General features: G+C 41.7%; 1 protein-coding gene across 2 annotated transcripts in view; it reads left to right on the plus strand.

Annotated features, from left to right (window-relative positions):
- Positions 1–22,516, plus strand: part of RNF8 (ring finger protein 8) — a 53,071-nt gene that overhangs the window by 24,953 nt on the left and 5,602 nt on the right. The window contains exons 3-7 of one of the 2 annotated variants that reach the window (XR_007518249.1): positions 2,659–3,399; positions 5,624–5,686; positions 8,193–8,314; positions 10,149–10,256; positions 12,922–13,011. Coding sequence is in view for 1 of the 2 variants with exons in the window: in XM_049891062.1 (XP_049747019.1) it covers positions 2,659–3,399; positions 5,624–5,686; positions 8,193–8,282; positions 10,149–10,256; positions 12,922–13,126 (1,207 nt within the window). In the remaining variant the exon portion in view is untranslated. Of the gene's footprint in view, positions 1–2,658; positions 3,400–5,623; positions 5,687–8,192; positions 8,315–10,148; positions 10,257–12,921; positions 13,127–22,516 lie in introns of those variants that run through there. The other variant, XM_049891062.1, reaches the window with a different exon arrangement.

The raw sequence follows: 22,516 nt of genomic DNA on the forward strand, positions 1-22,516 counted from the left end.
TATTTTTTCCTGTTTGTTAATTTGTTCCCTCTCTCAGGCTGGGAGAATGGCTCAGGGCTCATGATGGGTCCTATTTCCAGCCCAGGGGAAGCAGCATTCACTGAATCCAGCCCGGACTGGTGCAGAGTGGGGAGGGAGCAGATAAATGGGAGAGAACTTCTTCCCAAACAGGGTGTATTTTGATCCACATGGTAGGTTAGATGCATGCACTTACATTTTGCCAATTGAGGGCTGCTGCTTGCTGGTTCTGGAGGCTTGAGTAGACTGTCCACTGCTTGGTCTCTCCCCATGTGGAAAACACATCCTGAATACCACTGCTTGCCTCACTGCGCACACCAGCTGGTTCCTGCCAGGTCAGGTCTGGCAACTCCTCACTGCTTCCGAACCGTTTTCTCCCTCCCCCTGCCACTCAGTCTGATTGCTCAGCTTTGCCTTTGATGTTCAGGGCTTCTAGATTGTCATATATAATCGATTGACTTCTGTTTTGGGTCTTTGTTGTATGAGGGACCTCCGGAAGCATCTGACTACTCTGCCATCTTGGCCCCACCTCCCATGTCACATTGCTTTTGCTGAAGCATTTTACCTGTGTATAATCCTAAAATTGACCACTGCTCTAAAATTGCTTTCAGATAGTTTTTTTCATTGCCTTCATCCCCCTTCTTTTTTATTTTCCCATGATTGTTTCCGAATTCAGCAGAACTGATCACTTCCTATAGTTTCTCAGGCTGAGCAGGGAGGGTAGGAGAAGGTTGGACAAATCAGCCAGGTTAGGCCCAAGGCAATGGCTTAAGGCCAGTCTTTCCATATGTATATATTCCAGTCTTTCTCTCCCTTGGAAACCCTGGTAGCATAGTGGTTAAGTGCTACGGCTGCTAACCAACAGGTTGGCTGTACACATCTGCCAGGCACTTCTTGGAAACTCTATGGGGCAGTTCTACTCTGTCCTATAGGGTCGCTATGAGTCGGAATCGACTCGGCGGCAGTGGGTTTGGTTTTAGTGGGTTTTTTCTCTCCCTTCCCTCCAAACCGAATAATATAAGATAAAACAAGGGCTAATACCAAACCAGAGCTGAGAGCAGATTCATCCTCTGAGGCTTGGATTCAAGCCACCCTGTTCCTCATATTTGGGCTGACCAAATATTTTTTCTATCTGAGAAAGTAGGTAGCTATAATTTTCAACATAAATGTAAGTCTTAGCTCCATTTCAGATGTGAGCTTCAACTCTGGCCTACCTTCCAAAGTTAAGTCCTTGAAATGGGTTAAAATGCCTACCAGTATCTTCTAATTTGTTTCAAATCCAGTTAGGACCTATCATCTCCATGAAGTCTCCTTAGCTAATTCAGCTCCACGTGGTATTTGTTTGCATTTATAGTCAGTGCCATCTAGTCCTAAATTTGCTTATATGTGCCTTCCTGTTGTCTTTGCCATAGTCAGGTGCTAAAAGTTGAGTTTCCTTATCTTCTGTTTTTGCAGTTAGTATATTTACCTTGCAAGATGCTGAGCATAGAGTTGAAGTAACTCTTGATAAACCAGTTGAACCACAACATGGTAATAATAGTGAACACTTATATAATGCTTATTACCATATACCAGTTACTGTTCTAAGTACATTACATATATTATCTCATTCAATCCACACAAACACCGTTAGGGAGATACTGTTATTATTATCCTCCATTTTATAGATGTGGTAACTCAGGTATAGAGAGATTAAGAAACTTATCCAAAGTCACACAGCTATTAAGTGATGGAACCTGATTATAAACCCAGGCAGTTGACTCCAGAATCCATATTCTTAACCCTTACAGTATGACTTAATTAAAACCATAAAATAACATTTATCAAGCACCCATGTTGCCTGTGCTAAGTGTTTCACATGCATTATCACATTCATTCCTCAGGAACAGTCGGAGGTAGGTACTGTACTATCCTTATTTTATACATTTAACTGAGGCACAAAGAAGTTAAGTACATTGCCTAAGACCATGCAGCTAACAAACCCTAGGCGGTACAGTTGGACTGTGAACCCAAGTCTGTCTGACTCCAGAGCACAACTGCTTAACCACTATGCTGTATTGCCCATGGAGCCCTGTAGCTATTAATTGGGTCAGATCCCATCTATAGTTTGACCCCAGTACAAGGTATTGGTACCGTCTTTATTGGCTTACATATACTGTGAAGCGCATTGCTCATTTACCAGTGTGTTCCAGGGGCACATCCAAGGATGGTACTTGAGTGATTTTCTGGCCAAGCCTTCCTCATTAACCTCATCATTAGATGGTGCTTCCTTGACTAATAGCAGTTTTTCAGGCTTGAGCCATTGCCCTCAGTTTGGGCCAATAGGAGCTATTCCGTTTCAGCTCTGCTGTAGCACTATTGCATTTGTTTGAGTAATTCATCCACCAGTAATGAGGTGATTCCTGCCTGTTAGAAAGGCAGTTCTCTGTGGAGGCATGAATGTGAAATATAGGTAAAAATCCAAAGCACTGTTTAAAGAATGTTGTTTCTAAGGATGGTGGTTTATGAACCTTTCTTTTCTATTTGTTCTCAAGGGTTTTCCTTCTGAAAAGGCAGAATATTTTGCAGCAGCAAGAGAGAAATTTGATTAAGGGGAGGAAAATCATGAAGCTTATTTCATCTGTCTTTCCCTCTCCCTAGAGTCTGAATGGTGTTTGGCTGAACAGAGAACGTCTGGAACCTTTAAAGGTCTGTTCCATTCATAAGGGAGACCACATTCAGCTTGGGGTGCCTCTGGAAAATAAGGAGAATGCAGAGTACGAATATGAAGTTACCGAAGAAGACTGGGAGAGAATATATCCCTGTCTTGCCCCAAAGAGTGGCCAGATAATGGAAAAAAACAAGGGCTTGAGAACGAAAAGGAAATTGAGTTTGGATGAATTGGATGGTCCTGGAGCTCAAGGCCCCTCAAATTCAAAACCCAAAATAAGTAAAGTATTTTGTGAACCTGGTCAGCCAGTGAAGTCACGTGGGAAGGGTGAAGTGGCCAGTCAGCGCTCTGAATATTTGGATCCTAAGTTGACTTCTGTTGAGCCCAGTGAGAAGACCACAGAAGCTCATATTTACCCCACCCCGCCAAAAGTTGTAGAGCTTCATCATAAGAAGCAGAAAGCCTCAAACTGTCCTGCGTCTCAGAGCAGCTTAGAGCTGTTTAAGGTAACCATGTCTAGAATTCTGAAGCTGAAGACCCAGATGCAGGAAAAACAGATAGCTGTTCTGAATGTGAAAAAGCAGAACCAAAAGGAGAACTCAGAAAACATTGTGAAAATGGAGCAGGAACTACAGGATTTACAGTCCCAGCTGTGTGCAGAACAGGCCCAGCAGCAGGCGAGAGTGGAGCAGCTAGAGAAGACTTTCCAGGAAGAAGAACAGCATCTCCAGGTACCACCCAGGAGGAAGAGACAAATGCCCTTCAGGGATGGGCAGGCCCTCCGTGAGCTTCTGGCCAGAGGTTTCTGCTTCTGGGCCAGTGGCAGGAGATGGCATGGGACCAGAAAAGTTTGAGATAAGAGGGTTGAGTAAAAGGTTATGGTTTCAGCACACAGATAAGATCAGGAGCCAGAATTGGGGTACCAAGATAGGGTAAGGTGACCAGTGAGCCAGCCAGGACATAACTGATCTTAGAATACAAAAATGAGGCAACTCAGGACCAAGGTAAATTCAGGGAGAAGTTGGATGAAGGTCAGGATGCCATGAAATCACAGTATACCCCATATGAACCAGTATTTCTCCTCATAAGTTTGGCTCTGTGGTCAGAGCCAAATCACTTAGCCCCATGGCAGGTACAGGTCAGCTGGTTACTCTCTCTTCCTTATACCTGGCTGCTTGTTAACTAGGAGGGTTAGTTAACTGTGTATCTAGCCTAGGAGGTGCGATGCTAGAAAAGCAGAGATGTTTTTGTTTGTGTCCTGAGCAGCCAGCAGGGAGGGAACCAGCACACCATGACTCAGTTGTTGGGTTGAGCAATAAGTGTGTTTAGAAGAAAGGTAAACTATTTACTGTCTTAGCTATGTCAACATAAGACCAAATGTGTCCCAGCGGCTGAGCCATTTGCTTAAATGACAAACTCTCACAGAGCTTCTAGGCAGAGCTGATCCTGGTCTCTGCTCAAAATGTCAGTTCCTGTTTGGCAGGAACCATGCATTTTTTAGTTGCTCAGGTAATACTGAGTGTCAAGAATTCCCCATTGTTGGCTTCGATCTAAGAAGGGCCAGATCACAACTGCAGTGAATAAGCTTTTATCTTTTCGTTTGGACTGCTCAGGGTAAGGAACAGCCGGAAGTGGTGTTGGCTCATTTCTAAACAATTTGTAAATTTGGTTCTAATCTCTGTTATCCCCTTGCACTGGTAGTATTAGCAAAGGTCATGGATTAAATAGGTCTTTCTAAGTAGACATGGGTTGCTCGTGTGTACATTTTTGTTTCCCTTATTCAGCCTGGACTAGTTCTTGAAATTAATAGAGGGTGGTTTATCTTTCCATATTTAGTGTATCATGCCTTCACCAGAGCAGAACTCTCTTTAAAGGCTAATTTGTTTAGGAACAACTGTTAACTGTTAATTAGTATTTGTGGCTGCTCTGGGTGTGCTTCAAGGTATAGCTACAACATTTTCTCCCGTACCAAAATGCTAAACAAAGGCAAAAAGGACTGGTTTAGAGAATTTCTTCAGGAGGTCATGTGTAAATTGTTTATAGTGGAGTGTATCTATCTAGTCCATTGTTTATTCGATGCATTTCCGTCTGCCCACCAAGCCATAGGGATTTATTCTACCACTGGTACTTGCTCAGAAACTCATTAAACTCTTGCTTCTTCGCACAGATTTGTTTTGAGCACCTATGTTACCTGGCACAATGCTTGGAGTTCTGGTAATTCTAAGAATGCTTAATAAATCATTTTTGCCATCAAGGAATTTATCTAGTTGAGGAGACAAGGTATGTGCTGCACATCAGAGAACAGTTTCAAGTCAGTATACTCAGTTGGAGAAGAATTTCAGGTTGGCATATTAAATGTGTTATGATTAGGTAAAGTAGGAAGGGCAGGACCCAGACATTCTTGTGGAACAGTGCTGGTTGTTGGTTAATGATGATGTGGAAGGCACTCTGGAAGGGGCAAATGGGGAACTATAGCATAAGTTCAGGAAAGGAGGGAGAAGGAGCAGTTTATGGGCTAGAAGTGGTAGAGAGACTCAGAATGAGAGATGGGGTAGCTAGAATTGAGGGCAGAAACATGCTGGAGCTCATGAGTGCCAGCCTGGGGGATTATATACAAGTTTAGATATTTGGTGGCTCAGAAGCTCTCAGTTTACATCCTTTTGGAGTCATGGCATTAGCCAGTAGACTTGGACTATTAGCCTAGGGTTTCCCAGAACAACCCAAGTGGTGACTTAAAGGTGACAACCCTGAGGCATGCAGTATTTGCGCAGGTAGCTCTGCTCCAATCCCTTATTACCAATAGCCTGAAGTAAAACAGGAGATTTTCCACCTGTTCCCTGCCCCCTCTTGTTTCCAGATGGTCATGCTAGCTGGTCTGCTCTGCACGTTGCTGCATTTTGTTCCTTTTCTCTCCTCCCTGCAGGGAAACCTTCCATTTTGTTTTTGGTTTTGCAGGGTTTGGAGAAAGAGCAAGGAGAAGAAGACCTGAAGCAACAGCTGGCCCAGGCTCTGCAGGAGGTAACTTATCTCTTGCCACTGTTCTAAGATAATAGTGGGCTACAGAGTAGGGAGCAGCCAAGCATTTCATGGCCACTGGCTGCCTCTGCTGCTTAGGCCACATCTCTGTGGCATCTCCAGTCTGTAAACAGAGCAGATGGCAGCTGCTTACACCATCAGGTCAGAGATTTAGAGCTTCACAGACATGCCAGTCCACAGCGTGAAAACTTACATCTTCATCTGAGCAGACATTGCTCTAGTGAGGACGGAATGAGGCCTGTAACAATTAGGAGGCTCTCTGGGAATGTGGCTCCACTTCCACAAAGGTGAGGGCAACGCAGGGGAGATGTGAGCTATGACTTGGGCACCAGTGCCTGCCAGGGCCTCCATTACCTCGCTGCTCCTGATCTGTAGCCATCCAGAAACCATCTGAGAAAGTTACAATTAAGCATTTGAGGTCAGATTCAGAGTGTGCAGATTAACAGTTAGCAGAGCGTATTAATTTATCGAAAGGGCAATGCTCACAGATTGCCCGTAATTTATTTCATTTAATTTTACTACTTCTTTCATTTGATTATTTTTCATAAGCTCTTTTGCATCTTTAAAACTTGCTTTTGTCTTCTATCCTTTATGTATTACGATTAGAGGTTTGAAGCAATTTTAGTCAGGAGGTTAGTGGGATGGTTCAAATCTCCTTGAGAAAGTGAGCAGAGTCTTGGAATTTGCTCAGGGGAATTTATCTTCATGTTCCTTTATTGCTGCCTACCTTCCACCCTCTTACAGTGCTCACAGTCACACATCATTATAAGCATGGGAGGGTACCTGCCTTGATTTCTTGGAAGGGTACACAAACAGCCTTGGGAAAGAATTAGGTAAAAATAAATTTAATCTGTTTTGAATTTTATTTTCCGAGCTTGTTTATTTTCTAGGGTGGGAGGGTAGGTGTGTGCCCTATTTACAGTTCTCAAACATTATTAAATTAGTATTCAGACATTGTTTTGAAATTGGAAAGAGTAAGATTCTGCTACTTGGAAATCTCTAAGGGGTCATTGAGTAGGCTGTACCCACAATCCCTCACCCTTTCCTTGGACAGGCAAGAGACCATACCCATCATTTAGCATGTAATACTTGGCTAGTCTACATTCAGTAGCCTATAATGTGATATTTTAAGGTCATGATTCTATTCCAACACACAGGAGGGGAATGTCACTCTCTCAACTGAAGCAGCGGTTGCTCTTTTGGTCCACCCTGCTGGTCCTCTGAAGCTATTTTCTTCTATTTACCAGACCATTATAAAATCTTGCATTTAAATAGAGCATAAAAAACTTTCCTGAATGCTTTCATACCTGTTATTTTATTTTCTTATCGACACTGAGGTAGGAAGGGCACCTGTCTTACCATTTTATAGATGAGAAAGTTAGGGCATGTAGATCTAATTAGTGGTCCAGATGAGGAACCAGGTCTTCTGACATAACTGCTTTTTTTGAGACCACACATTTTAAAATTTGTCTCTTAAAAGTAATATCATTTCAAAATACTTACTTTTGCTCCACCTCCTTTAAAAAAAAAAAAAAGGACCCCTGGTGGCGCAGTGGTTAAGCGCTTGTCTGCTAACCAAGATTTTGGTGATTGGAATCCACCAGCCCACCAAGACGCTCCATGGGAGAAAAGACCTGGCGATCTGGTACCACGGGGATTACAGCCTTGGAAACCTTATGGGGCGGTTCTACTCTGTCCTCTAGAGTCGCTTTGAGTTGAAATCAATTCGATGGCAGTGTTTTTTTTTTTCTTTTCTTTTCTTTAAAAAAAGGATTTGAGGTGAGATTTTAAAGTGTAAGCTATACTTAAGCATGAGGGAGCTCATAAAGTGTTTCCTAGAAGTGGCACCTCTTGATTTTCAGTGTAGGCAGTGAGTCATGGTGAATGAGCTGTTAGGTCTTGGGTGTGCCAGCTTCCAGAAGACACTGGTAGGATTCAGGCAGCATTACCTTATGAGCATGTATATGTGAGCTGTAGAATAAATTGGTTAAAGATCTTTTTTTATTTCAATGAAAATGATTACCTAGCTTTTCTGAATCCCATTTTCCTCTGATTATTTCTTAAAAGCCACTCCCAGTGCTAGTCAATCTCACAGTTATTTAATAGTTCTTGAGAACTGGTTCGCAGAATCACTTGGGCAGCTTCTTAAAAAAAAATACACATCCCTCGGCCCCAAGCCAAACCTATAGAATCAGACTCTGGAAAGCAATAAAAGTTCTTCAGTTGATCCGGATGGCTACCTGGATTGGAAAGAGCTGTCCTAGAAGGACTAATGGATTCGATGGCCTCCCTTCCTCCCTGTTTCCTTTATGAAGAAAAGCAGATAGGTAAGATGTCCTGAAGGAGCAAAGGCATTATTTTGAAAATGCCAATTCATTGATCCCTTGAGCCAAAGCCACTGGATAGAGGGAGGGAGCAAGTGTGCGTGTGGCTAAAAGGACAGGTGCAGTGTAGATCACCTGAGCATGGATCTGCTATGTTTCTGCAGCATCGGTCTCTGATGGAAGAGCTGAATCGCAGCAGGAGGAACTTTGAAGCAATCATTCAAGCCAAGAACAAAGAACTGGAGCAGACCAAGGTACTGGAAGGAAGATGGAGGTTTAGAATTTGGTTAGTACGTGCAACTCAGCATTTTTAGCAGTGCAAGGGTTGCTATGGTGAATGAAGAGAGAGATTATGGCTGCTCCTTGCCCCAGGGGAAATAATCTGTAAAGTTATTCAGGCCTCTAGAATGTTCTGCCTAATAAGACAACATCTTTTTCCCTCGTTCAGAAGTGAAATGCTGGGAATAGGTCACTCACATCCTGGGGCCTAGTCCTTTGTCTGTGGTAGCTGCCCCTTCAGTGTTTTCACTGGCACAGGCTAAGAAGTGGTGTAGTCAAAATAAAAAATAATTCATTCTGATGCATTCTTATAGTTCCTTCCCACATCAAATCAATGGAATTCTTAAATTAGGCTTATAAATTCAAATGTCCACCAGAACCAGACTGGTAAATAGGATTGAGTGAAGTGGCCTGGGTGTAAGAACACCGTGGGGAACTTGAAGACTGACACATTAGAAAGCGGTGCTTACCCCCTCATCCCCTCACACAGAGGCAGCCTTTCTCTGCAGCAGCCAGTTGTTGCCATCCAGAAATGCAGGCCCAGCACTGTCAGATCTTCTTTTTTCCAGATAGAAATCCAAATGTTTATTTGAAAATATCTCAATTTTCAAATATTGGCAATAAGTTCAGTTTTTGTTTTGTTTTTTAACACCATGAGGGCCAAACTAAACAAGTGTGCAGGCTGGATACAGTCCACAGGTCACCAGTTTGTAACCTCTGACCTGGAAGTCATACCTGAGTCTGACTGCATCTCTCATCCTTACCACCCTATAGACCTAGAGCCAAGTACAGACAGGAGGAGGAGACTTTTTCGGTTGGCTCATATCTTTTTTCACATATCCTTACCCTCTGTTCAAATCACGTAGTACCTTCTCCCCCAACCTCCAAGTGACCAACACATCTTTTTTAACCCAGTGATTCATAAGTTTCCAGGGAACTCGACTATAGTTAGAAATGGGCCCAGACCATGTTCATTGCCCTAAGCAGCCAACAGTCTTTGCTTCGATTCAAAAATAGAAGATGAAAAATCAACCATTCAAATGTACCCTAAATAGTTTTTTCTCTCCCTCCCACTCAAAATGGCTCCTGAGGCCTTCTGTTTTGGAGATGAAATGCTAACTTAAATACCTGAGAACTGTTCTTCTAGAGAACACATCTAGAATTCTCCCTAAAATGTCAGGTGTCCACAAGCAGCCTGACCCCTTGGGGAAAACACAGGGGAATTACACTGCAGATTTCTGCAGGAGTGGGAAGTAGAGCTTGGGGCCTGCAGGTGCTTTGAGAGGCTATCTCTCTAGCCTCCAGCCTCCTGTCTCCAGGGAATATGGGGATTATCCCTATTTTACAGAAAAGACAGCTGTAAAGAACACTAGGGACTTTACAACTAATTCAAGCTTTCTGCCTCTATGGAGTGACCTTTATGTCTTCTTCCTTGTCCAGTGCGTTCTTAGTTGTTTAGGATGATTTTATGTTATCTCTGAACTGCAGCTTGCTGTAGGGTACTTAATGTCTTCTTCTGGTCTTGGGTGTTGGTGGGGTTAGTATGCCACCTCCAGTTTCTCTCATTTCATTAATTTTGGGGAAGGAGACAGAAGCTATGATGCAAATACTGAAAAAAGAGGGGAAAGGAAAGAAAGGAAGCCAGTTCCCTGTATTAGAAAGCAGTTCTGAAAAACAGTAATCCTTAGGGAAAGAGTTTTAGTCTCATCTTGCTGTGCCACAATGAATTTTTAATTTAGACTCCTTCCGAATCGTATTCCAGACAATTAACCCTGCTCCCTGTCCTGTTTTGCATTCTCTTGGCTCTCCTGAATGACAGGTGGGGTTGTGTGTCTTTGCAGGAAGAGAAGGAAAAGGTGCAAGCACAGAAAGAGGAAGTTCTTAACCACATGAATGACGTGCTAGAGAATGAGCTCCAGTGTATTATTTGCTCCGAATACTTCATCGAGGTAATTATGAACACAGTAGCTCGCCCCTTCTCACCCTCCCGACTCTGAATGGAGCCTGGGTTGCACCTGCTGCATCTGTAATAGGAAAAAATTCTGAAGAGATTTTTCTTCCAGAACCTTTTTGTAGCTCTGGGATATCAGAATGACCCCTAGAGATAACAACTTCTCGTTTGTTTTTGTAGTCTTCTTTCTCCTTGCTGTTCTTTTTCTTATTTTATTTGTTCTTGAACATTTATTTGGTATAATTAATATATTTAGCTGCAATAAAGCCTTCATCTCTTTGTTGGGGGAAAAAATAGGACCACATGGCATTAGATTTTTGCAGTATCAGAATAAAGCTGCTCGGTAAAGCGACTCTTTCTTTACTCTGAACGGGCACTGTGCTGAGACCAGGTGTTTAGTATAGCTTTTTAAACAAGGCAGTAAATGTGATTGATGTATGGTCACTTTGGGATTTCGGGGCCAAGTTGAACATAATTTCAGGGATTGTAAGGCTCCTTGTGAAAGTGAAACATCTCAACCACCCTAACGGAGCAGGAGAAGAAACATGGTGCTGAGCTCACATTCACGTTAAAAGACCAGACTTATGCTCTGACTGAGACTAGAGGAACCCCAAAGACATGGCCCCCAGATGCTCTGTTAACCCAGAACTAAAACCATTCCCGAAGGCAACTCCTCAGACAAAGATTAGATTGAACCATAAATCATAAAATAATACTCATGAAGAGTGTGCATCTTAGTTCAAGTAGGTAAAACACGAGACTAAATGGGTGGCTCCTGTCTGGAGGCAAGATGAGAAGGCAGAAGGGGACAGGAGCTGGTTGAATGGGCACAGGAAACGTGGGGTAGAAAGGGGAATGTGCTGTCACATTATAGGGATTGGAACTAGGGTCACATAACAATATGTGTATAAATTTTTGTATGAGAAATTAACTTGAGCTGTAAAATTTCACCTAAAGCACAATAAAAAAAAAAACTCTGCCTAAGTTACTGTTTGTTATCCTGTCATGTTTTTGCACTGACTGTTTTTCATAAAACTGTGCCATTTGTGACCAGTTCATCTTGGACCACAAGTATTAAAACTCAGGTTGTTAAATGACTGCATTTCAGGCTCCTTTAAAAAGGGAAACACACGTACACTGCTTCCTTCTCTCAGAAGGTCTTTAGAGAGGCTAGGTGTAAAAGCCTCCTGAAAAATCCCCCTTGGGCAGACCTACTTCCCTACTTTAGAGAAATTCTGTTGTCTGACAGGGCTATGGACTCTGTAGGGAGAGACACGGAAAAGGGGGTTGGAATGGGTTAGCCAGCCTTGGGGGGGGCGGGGGGGTCGGCACATATACAGAAGGGGTAAACAACTTGACCTGTGTTTTGTTTGCAGCATATTGCCTGACCTATAGTACCAGTCTCCTTTTTTTTTTTTTTTTACTGTACTTTAGATGAAGGTTTACAGAGCAAATTAGTTTCTCGTTAAACAATTAATATACATACTGTTTTGTGATATTGGTTGCCAACCCCATAACATGTCAACACTATCCCCTTCTCGACCTTGGGTTCCCCATTTCCACTCCTCCAGCTTTCTTGTGCCCTCCTGCCTTCTCGTCCTTGCCCCTGGGCTGCTGTGCTCATTTAGCCTCATACATGACTGAGCTACGTGTATTATTGTTTGTTTTATGGGCCTGTCTAATCTTTGGCTGAAAGGTGAACCTCACGACTAGTCAGTCTGTTCTTAAAAGTCAGTGTTGGAGAGATGTTTCATTTTAATCAGGCAGGATTTTAGTCATGTTTATGAGAGTTGATCTCATTTTGTAAATAACATGTCTCCTAGTTTTCTAGCTTTCTGAGCTCAACTTGGCATTTGAAAAATTCTTAATTTCTGTGTTATTTTCCACAGTTACCCTAAAAGCAGGAATGAGGATGTTTGAGCCTCAGAGAAAGTTGTATTGTAGGAGATGTACATAAACATGAGTAATGACGCGAATGGTTTATATTCTCTTCTTGAGTGAAAGGACTCTGGGAGAAATCTAACCAGAGGGATTGTGCAGAGGACCCCTGGAGTCCAGGCTTCCTTTTGCATTTCCTCTCCTTAGGCATATTTACTTATGGATTCAGGCACTGTCAGTGAACCCTTTAGGTTTTTCACATTGTTTAGTTACTCTTCCGCCAGCCTTTTACATTTGTTTAGTTAGTTTCTTCAATTACAATGCCTCCCACAGTTCTGTATATATTCCCCTTCGAGGTTCTAATTCACCATTATTAGCAGGGCATAAATTTGTTTCTCATAAGAGAATTGTGGTATTTGTACCACAACATTGTCACACTTACTCATCCTCCTTGTGTCTGGTGACATTAGTTTACAAGGTGGCTGGTTTGCATTGGTAATATGGTCTGAGTTGATGGAATAAAATGGACAAATCAGCCTCCCTGTTGCCTGAACCCGTGCATGACCTTAACTCTGAGAAAGGAGGAAACAAACCTTCTAATAGAAAGCTTAAATTTCCAAACCCCAAAGATGATTCTAATGCCGTTTGTAAGCCCTCCAGGTGTGATTGTATTTAACTTTCTCTTGGGCCTTGGAAATTAGCTCCTATCCTAGCTTTGAGATGACAACCATCCCAGGAAAGTAAGTGTGACAGTTCTGATGTGTGTGTTCACATTCTCATTGTAGGCTGTCACCTTGAACTGTGCCCACAGTTTCTGCTCGTACTGTATCAGTGAATGGATGAAGCGGAAGATCGAGTGCCCCATTTGTCGGAAGGACATCACATCGAAAACTCACTCCCTGGTTCTAGACAATTGCATTAGTAAGATGGTAGATAATCTGAGCTCGGAAGTGAGAGATCGACGAATTGTCCTCATTAGGGAACGAAAAGGTGAGTAGCTGTGAGGATACCAACTCCTCAGCAAAGGACTTATTTACTTTTAGACTTTAAGAGATGTATACTTTTCATCGTACTTTTACCTATAATTATATTGCTTAATTCCCACAGTCTTATCAGGTGGTCAGAAAGGTGGTGGGTGATATTACCATTCAAGAAAACTGAGGCCCAGGGAGATAAAGCAACTTACCCAGTATTACACTGCAAGGTAGTTACATTAGTTTCCTAGCGTTTCATAACCAAGTTCCACAAACTAGGTGACTTAAAACAACAAAAATTTATTCTGTCCCAGTTCTGGAAACTAGAATTCTGAAATCAAGGTGTTGGCAGGGTCATACTCCTCTAAAGGCTCTAGAAGAGAATCCTTCCTAGCTTTTGGTGGCTATTGGCAGACCTTGGCTTGTAGCCACATCACTCCAGTCTCTGCCTCCATCACCACATGGTCTTCTCTGTGCACCTGTCTATCTCTAAATCTCTCTCTCCTGATAAAGACACCAGTCATATTGAATTTAGGGCCCACCCTAGTCCACTATGACTTCATCTTGAGATTGTATCTGCAAAGACCTTATTTCCAAATAAAGTCACATTCACAGGTACTGAGGGTTTGGACTTGAACATACCTTTTTGGGGGACATAATTCAACCCATAACAGTAGTCTAGCCATTATCTATTGTTCCATGTTCTCAAAAAGACCAAGGATGGCTGTTAAGGTCATCTTTGTTTATAGTTCATCACATCACGAAGAGTTAATATCCCTCTTCTCTTCTGGGCCCCAGACAGTTTCCCCTTTCCTTTTCTCATACTGCCAATTTTTTTTTTACCTACTCCCTTGGTGGGCAAAGATGTGGGACCAAGTTCATCATCTAGGGAAGGAACAGGAAGAGTCTTGGGCTGGGTATGTGGAGAGAACTGAAGATAGCAAAATTAGAAGACTATTCCAAGAATATACCACTAACAGGAATGGAAGGGAGAATTGGGCAGGTAGAAAACTGCTCACATGCCCTTTCAAAGATGTTAGGATTTCTGGACAGCTGATTTTTTTTTTTTTGCCAAAATATATCTCCTATACTTTGTCTTAAATTTTCCCAGTTGGAAATTTATTTAATAATTTTCTCTTTAAAAATACAAATGCACCTGGAGAGACTAAGGAAATTGTCTATAGGCCCTTTTACTCTGTGAGCAGTTGGGCCCTTGGGTGTGAACCAGTAGCCAGCTGGGTATCCATTGAAGCATCATGTATCTGGTCTAGACGTTTTAGCTTTATAATGACCGAGGTCACAGAAGTCACAGTGAGATCACATTCAAGCCCTACTAAAACCCAAGTAGGATTTGCCTTCCCTTCCAATACATTGCTTAACTCTTTGGAAATGTGAGCATGAAAGCATTCATGTGTGTTATCACTGTATTATACACTCTAGTACAAGTTAAAAGTCCCTGACCTCAAGTCATTTCTTTTCCAAATCAGAAGGCAGCGTACCACCAATATTTACTACCTTATATACTTCAGTTGTCTTTGCTGTAGTGGATGTTTTTGGCTTGTAGTGGTCCTAGTATATAGGAGCTCCAGACTTATGAATGGATTATGTTCCCAAAGAAAGAAAATATTTAGTCGTATTCTTTTGTTGACTTTCTTCCTTCCTTACTCTTACTTAAAAGAAAAATTATTGTGGTAAAATATATATAACAAAAAGTTTGCCATTTTAACCATTTTTTAAGTGTACAATTCAGTGACATTAATTACATTCCACATATTTTGCAAACTTCATCACTATCCATTTCCAAAATTTGTTATCACCCTAAACAGAAACCAATAACCTCTTAAGCAATAATTGTCCACTTCACCCTCTTACCAGACCCTGGTAACCACTGTTAAACCTTTTTCTCTCTGCATTTGCCCATTGTAGATATTTCATATGAGTGGGATCATACAATATTTGTCCTTTTGTGCCTCATTTATTTCACTCAGTGTAATGTTTCCAAGGGTCAGCCAAGGCACACATGTATCAGAACTTCATTTCTCTTTGTGGCTGAATAATATTCCATTATATGGACTTTTTTTTTTTTTTTAATACATTCATCTATTGGTGGACACTTGGGTTGTTTCCACCTTTTGGGTATTGTGAATAATGCTGCAATGATCATTGGTGTGTAAGTATCTGTTTGAGTCCCTGCTTTCAAGTCTCTTGGGTATGTATATACCTATGACTGGAATGGCTGAATCATGAGGTAATTCTGTTTAACTTTTTAAGGAACTGCCAAACTATTTTCAGTAATGGCTAAACCATTCCTTTTAAATTCCCACCAGCAACCCAGACCCTTGGCAACACTTGTTATTTAATAGCCATCCTGGTGGGTGTGAAGTTGTATCTCATTTTGATTTGCATTTCCCTAATGATTAATGATGCTGAGCATCCCTTTGTCTCTCTCTTGAGCTGGGTCCCCTGTTTTCTTCCTCTTTCTTGGTTTGATGGGTTGATGTGGTGGAATACGTCCACCATTAACTACCCAAGAAGGCATGCATTAGATATAAAATTTCGAGATCCTGATATGTTGGGAGTATCTTTATGTTCTCTCATATTTGTTTGGTAGTTTACCTGGGTATAGAATTTATGCTAGGAAATTGTTTTCCCTCAGATTTTTGAAAGCATTGTGCAGCTGTCTTACAGATTCTAGTGCTGCTACCAAGAAATCTAATGCTATTCTTGTTCCTAGTCATTTTGATGTAATCCAGTTTTTCTCTCTGGGAACTTTTAGGATTTTTCTTTAGTACTCTGAAATTTTATGATGATATGCCTTAGTGTGTTCTCTTTTCAGTCATTGTGCTAGGCATTCTATATGTCCTTTCAATCTGGAAACTCATGTTCTTCAGTTTGGGGAAACGTCTCTGATAATTTTCCTTCTGCCACTCCTGTTAGTTGAATTTTGGGGCTCATGTCTTTTTTTCTACTTCTTATGAGATTTCCTCAATTTTAATTTCTAGCCCTACTAAGGAATTTATTTCTGTTCTCATTTTTAATTTTCAAGAGCTCATTTTAAAATTCTCTATATGTTTCTTTTTTATCCTGGTCTTGTTTCCTAGGTGCAGTATTTTATCTTTCAAAGATATTAGTTTAAGGCTTATTTAATTTCTTGCAATGTCCTTTTTTTCTGGGTTCCTTTTCATTAATTTTGATTTATTTCTTTGATGTTAGGGGTATTCCTCAAATATCTGGCAATCTTTGGCCATGTGGTTCATATTTAGGAGGGAGAAACTAAATGCTGGTTGGAGCTCTGTATGCTTGGGCAACACTTGCCAACTATAGGGCTTTACTGCATAAGAGTCTGCCAAGACACTTCTGTTTTGTTGAGGGGAGTATCCAACTGAGAGTGCTTTTAGGTCTTTTCTCTTGATTTGATTAGTTTCCTCAGAGTTGAATCTTGCAGTCTCCTGACCTATGAATAAGGGGGATGGCAGAGGGTAGGGTAAGACAAGGTAGCAAGGCTGAGGAGGGGAAGGAGGATAGGCTGTGTATATGTGTGTCTTTCTTTCCCACCTTTTGCTATGTGGGCTTTCACTTTATTCCCTCACCTTTAGTGAGGCACCTCACCTTCCTTCCCTGTTCTCTCCCATCTAAGCTATGCCTGGTATTCCTGAGTCTAGAGCTTCTGGTTCAGTATCTCCAGATAGGAAACCCCTAGTCTTCTATCGGTATAGAGGAGGGCACAGTTTTTCCTGTTGTTTGTATAAAGTGGGAAGGGGGTCAGGCGGTTTAAGTGCTTCTTAGAAGGACTTTCAGCCGGTCTGTTTCCAGCCACTCCCTTACCTACTCCCACTCAAACCCATACATGCACATCCACGGAGGCTAGGGTTTCAGTTTTTCCAGTCTGCTGAGATATCTCTGTCTACAGTGGCCTTCTCTGTTGTTTGTTCTGTACTTCATAATTTATGCCTTTTTTATTTACCATTAATTGAGTGGCATTTGGGAAGGAGCAGAGATAAATGTGCAGATTCAATATATCTTTTTTAACTGTACTTTCTTATTTTTCTGTCCTTCTTATACTTTTCTACCAAACATACAAAACAATATACAAAAGTATTAAAATAAAAATATAAGGCTTAACTCTTCAGACCTTAATTCTATTCATCAGTGATATCCACTGATACAGCGTTTTTTTTTTCTAATAGAATGTTTCAGGCTGGCTACTCCTGAATGGATGTGGATTAGATGTTACGTATTTATAATTAAAGACAAAACAGAGCATTAGTAATTTTTCATAGCTACTTTGTCTTTATTCAGTTCTGCAGACATTTGCTGAGCATCTATTATTTTTAAATAATGTTGTGTTTTCACTGAATGTTTTTCACAGCAGTTTATGTTCCCATTCAACAGTTTCTACACAAGTTGTTCAGGGACATTGGTTGGTTACATTCTTCACAATGCGTGAACATTCTCAGTATTTCCATTCTGGTTGTTCCATTTCCATTAATCTGGTTCCCCTGTAGTAATTTTTTTAAAAAGAGAAAAAGTAGAGTGAAATGAAATGTTTTGTTTACCTTGAATGTTTTCTGAAGAAAGAATGATTTAATTAAGGGCGAATAAATAAGGTATATGGAGACTTACGTGAAGAGTCTAAGGGGTAAAAAAGACTTTCTGTTGGTTGGCACTTTTGTAGTTAATTTCATCTCACAATATGTATGACTTCCCTTTCTTGATATAGCTGTCACTTAGCTCTCTTGATAAGATCACATCTTTACCATGATCTGGATAACTTTTCTTTATACATATATTTTTTCCTGATGAGATAATACATGTATATGGTATAAAATTCCAAAGGTTCAAAGTGGCACACAGTGAAAATTCAGTCTCTGTCCTATCGCTGGCCCTTGGTTCTCCTCCTTGAAAGCAACTGTTTTTTATCAGTTTCTTGTATTTCCTTCTAGGGACAGTCCCTGGAATGTGTGTGCATGTGTGTTTTGTACAGATGATAGTACCCTATATGTCGTCTTCTATACCTTATTTACTTGATGATGTTTCTTGAAGTTCTTCTAAATCAGTGTGTAGGAGCACCATCATGCTTTAAATAATCTCATAGTTTTTCATTATTTGGATATACCATAATTTAATTAGCCAGTCACCTTTTGAATAAAATTTTAAGTTGCTTTTTATCTTTTGTTATTAAAAAAACAAATGCTTTAATAAGTATTTTATACCTATGTCATTTTACAAACCTGTGAGTTATGTCTGTAGGATAAATTCTAGAAGTGAAATTATTAGGTCAGTGGGTAATTTTAATAGATATTGCCAAATTGTTCTTCAGAGAAGTGGACCAGTTTTACAGTCTCAGCCACAGTATATACCCATGCCTGTTTCCCACACCCTTACCAACATATTATAGTCTCAAACGTTCTTATCTTTCCAATCTGATGGTAAAAATAGGATTTTTTTTTTGAACTCATAGTTAGATTGAGTACCTTTTTTTATGTTAAAAGTATTTCTTCTTTTGTGAACTGTCTGTTAGTATTTTTGATCACTTCTCTATTTAGTTATTGGCTTTTTCTTATTATTATTAAGGGGTCCTTTAGAAAACTAACACTTGTGACATGAGGTGCAATTATTTTCCTCTCAAGTGTTGGTTAGTTTTTTACTTCAAAGGGTTTTTTTCCCCTTCCACACATTTAAATTTCCCTTTAATGGCTTCTAGGTTTTAAGGGATGCCCTTTGACATCCAGATAGTTTAGGGAAAAAAGAGTCAGATTAGTGATTCTTGAGCTAAGGAAGAGGTGGAAGAGATCAGAAAGCGTTAAAGGTAAGAAATGTATGAGAACAAATTGAGGTGGAATTAACCTAAGCTATTTTTTTTTTTTTATTTGATTAGCATGGAAGTGGGGCTTAAGTGTGTGTGCCTTGGTGGAGGGGGCGACGGGGATAAAAGATTAGAGACACGCTGTCAGTTTGCTGTGCTGATCACTAGATGGTGCTGTTGCTCAAGACAGTTTGGTTGCAGTCCAAAAAACCAACCCTGTTGCCATCAAGTTGATTCTGACTCATAGGGACCCTTTAAGACAGAATAGAACTGCCCCATAGAGGTTTCCAAGGAGCGACTGTTGGATTCAAGCTGCTGACCTGTAGCTCTTAACCACAGTGCCATCAGGGTTCTGGTTGCCAACCAGATCTTGTAAAAACCTTGGGTTGGATACACAGTGAATTATTAATGGAATGTTTATACAAGTTAAAGACGTATAATTTGAAAAATGCCTGAAAAAAACGCAGATACAGGTTCTATCTATAACAGTCACAGCTTAGTTACACAAATTGACATAATATTAAGCCAAAAAGATATAAATATAATCCTGCCGTGTTATCATTGGGGATTATATGTATTTACCAAGAAGTGTCCCAGTTGGAGTGAGTTGGGATGCAGGGATTAGGGAAGGGATAGGTAAGTCTCCCTAATGAGCCACACCATAGTGAATATCTGTTCATTTAATCAGGTGATCTGGTTACATTTGGGGCCTGATGTGTTGAAGGTTGCAGAGAGCTACTCTACGTGAGGTTTGAGTGTCCTTGTGGCAAAAGAATGTGTCCTGGGGCAAAGCACAAGGAAGCTAATGGGTAGAAAGATTTGGTTGTTGGGCATAGAAGCAGGATAGATATTATTATGTTCAGTCCTTTTAATAGTCCAATAAACTGCCACCTTCTGGGAAAGCTTCAGAGCCAAATTGTGATGTCAGTTAGCTTTACATAGTAGGTCAATCACAGGAGAAGAACCAGAAGCTCACTGCCCTTCCAGGTGCTGCCATTAGCAACCTATGTTCATGTATGTCTTTGGATATACCTTTCTCTAAGTCCAGAGAAGCTTGAAGACTTAAAGGCCACACTGCTTAGAGTCTTCTGTCCACAGTTTTCTCTCTCCTAGCGCTTCAACAGATGTCAGCAACTTTGAATAGGGCCAGGAATCTGATGCTGATGAGCCTGGCCCTTGTTTGGTCCACCAGAGCTGAGACAGCAAGCCTGTTGCAGAGCCAGGTGGTGTGGGCATGGAGCAGGAAGTATGCTTGAATGTGTTATGCCCAAGGAAGACATTCTGACCTGTGGGAAGGTGGGGTGGCCTGCAGTTGATTCCTTGATGCCAAAGTGTTTTCCATTTTTCTGACAGCTGTGTGCTGTTGGATTTTGTTCCAGTTTTGAGCTCCCGGCCAGATTTTTCCCTCCAAGAGCCACTTGATTCTGGCAAAATCTCCTTGTTCTTCATCTCTACCTCCCATTACTCTACAAGCATTTACAGAAATACTAAACTAGGCATCAGGATAAAGAGAAAAATAAGACATCGTCTCAGCCCTCTTTGTACCCATGTTCTAGTGGAAGAGATAGAAAGTCAAGTAAATAGTGTGATGCGTTCCATAACAGGGTGGTGAAAATGCAGAGGAGGGGCCCTTCATTTGGCCTGGGCCAAATGAATTTTTTCCTGAGGGGAAGTTTCAAAAAGGAAGTGACTTTAGAACTAAGCCTTAAAAATTCCCTAGGCGGGTAGCTTTCCCAACAGAGGAAATGGCACAAGCAAAGCACAGAGGCATGAGAAACAGTGACCTGTTCCTAGTATGCCCTCTCCTTGTGGCCCACATAAGACTTAATGTCCACATGGTGTCAGGGTAGTATGAGGACAGCCAAGGCTTAGGAAGTGTCTTTTGAGGCCTTGTGAATGCCTCCTTTTTTCTTCTCCCTTTCTGAGAGGAGTAGTGGCCTGGGTACCCAGATTTGACCCAAGGTCAGGTTATGGCCTGTGAGCTGAAGTGTGCTAGGTCTGCTTGCCGGGTGGGGATACCCACGTGCTTTCTTTACCCAGCCCACTGACTAGGTTCCTTCTAGCTGGTCCAAGCATGGTAGATGGCTTCATGAAGCCTTGGAAGGGGAAAGAAGAGCTCCATGTCCTAAGTTTACCTCTGAGTTCCCTAACACACAGCTAATTCTGTAGGGTAAATAGCATCAAACCCCCCATTCCTCTCCAAAGGGTAGAGATGGTGCCTCTCTCTCTTTTTGGTAACACTGGGAGGCAACACTTGAGAACCAGTTGGCCTCCCTGTTGCATGCACTGTCTGAGAGCAGTTCTGGCACCAGTCTCAGTTTCTGCGGTTATCGCAGAGAGTGCAGCTTTGAGGTTTTCTCTAGAGACAGACAGATGGTTCTGGGGCCCAATTTAGGGAACGACATGCCAGGGCCATCAGCAGCTTCACTGGGCTGCAGTGTGGGGTTTACATAAAATTCTCAGTTCAAAGACCAACCTTTCTTGCATATTCAATGGACAATTGAAAGCTGGTTTATTAATCCTAAGTGTGTGGGAATTTTAAATAGGACCAAATTTAGGATCTGGGAACTAGGATTGGCAAGCCTGTAGTTGCCAAAATTTTGAAATTGTGGAAGGGCCATTTTCCTCCTGGGCAGCGGTTGCTCGTATCATGAGTTTTGGTTCAGAGAGGGAGGCCTGTCTATCTGTGGCTGCATGAGGCTGTCCAACCAGACAATCCTATGCTCTGATGTCAGTAGAGCAACCCACCCCCCCCCACCCCCCCAGGCCCCCTCAGCTGGTGGTTGTCTTAAAGTTCCACATCCTAGTGGGTGGAGTAATGCCTCATGACTGATAAGCCATTAATCTCTTATAAAGTCTTATAAACACAGAGGAGAGGACAGAGGTGAGAATGGTAGGTGCTGTATCCTGTGTTGGAGAAAGGATGCTCTGGAGCTGGGACGGATAAGGAGCATTTGATAAATGCTTGTCATATGATTAATTGTGGCTCTCTGGAATATTGACATGAGATTTTTCAGAAGGGAAGAGTTTTCTTTGACATCCTGTATAGAGGATCCCCCTCTGGAGCTGGTGAGGTGAGGGAGCAGAGTCTTCTGTCAGCTGCTTCCACCTCCCCCGTTTGTTCTGTTCTCATTAGATGTTGGTTGGTTGGCAAGAGTGTTAAACACTCTTATTTTTTGCTTTAGGTTGCACTCAGAAAAGAATAAAGCAAATGGTCTAGAAAGGAAATCCTGTTGGCCCTTTGGAACAGTGATTTTCAACTCAGGGCCTTTTTCAAACTGCCTTCCCTACCTCCCTTGCTACTACAACGTTGAACCGAGGGTACTAGTGAGAGTGCTGGGGACTTCAGGAGAGTGGGGGTAAGGAGAAAGTTTTGTGAACAACAGTTTTTGCGAATTTGTGAGACAGAGGTTCCTTCAGAGGTTGGGGTCTCTGGGGAGATTGGCCCAAGTCAGGCCACGTGGCCTGTGACTCTTGTCAGCTTCCTGTGGGCCAGGAGGGTGGTCTAGACACAGGGCAGGAGAAACCTCTGAAGAGAGCATCCACCTGCCACCTGGAGGGTTCTCCCTGATGGCACCTGTTTGTTCTCCTTTGCTGGAA

The sequence above is a fragment of the Elephas maximus genome, chromosome 1, assembly GCF_024166365.1.
Source record: "Elephas maximus indicus isolate mEleMax1 chromosome 1, mEleMax1 primary haplotype, whole genome shotgun sequence".
Classification (NCBI taxonomy): Eukaryota; Metazoa; Chordata; class Mammalia; order Proboscidea; family Elephantidae; genus Elephas; species Elephas maximus.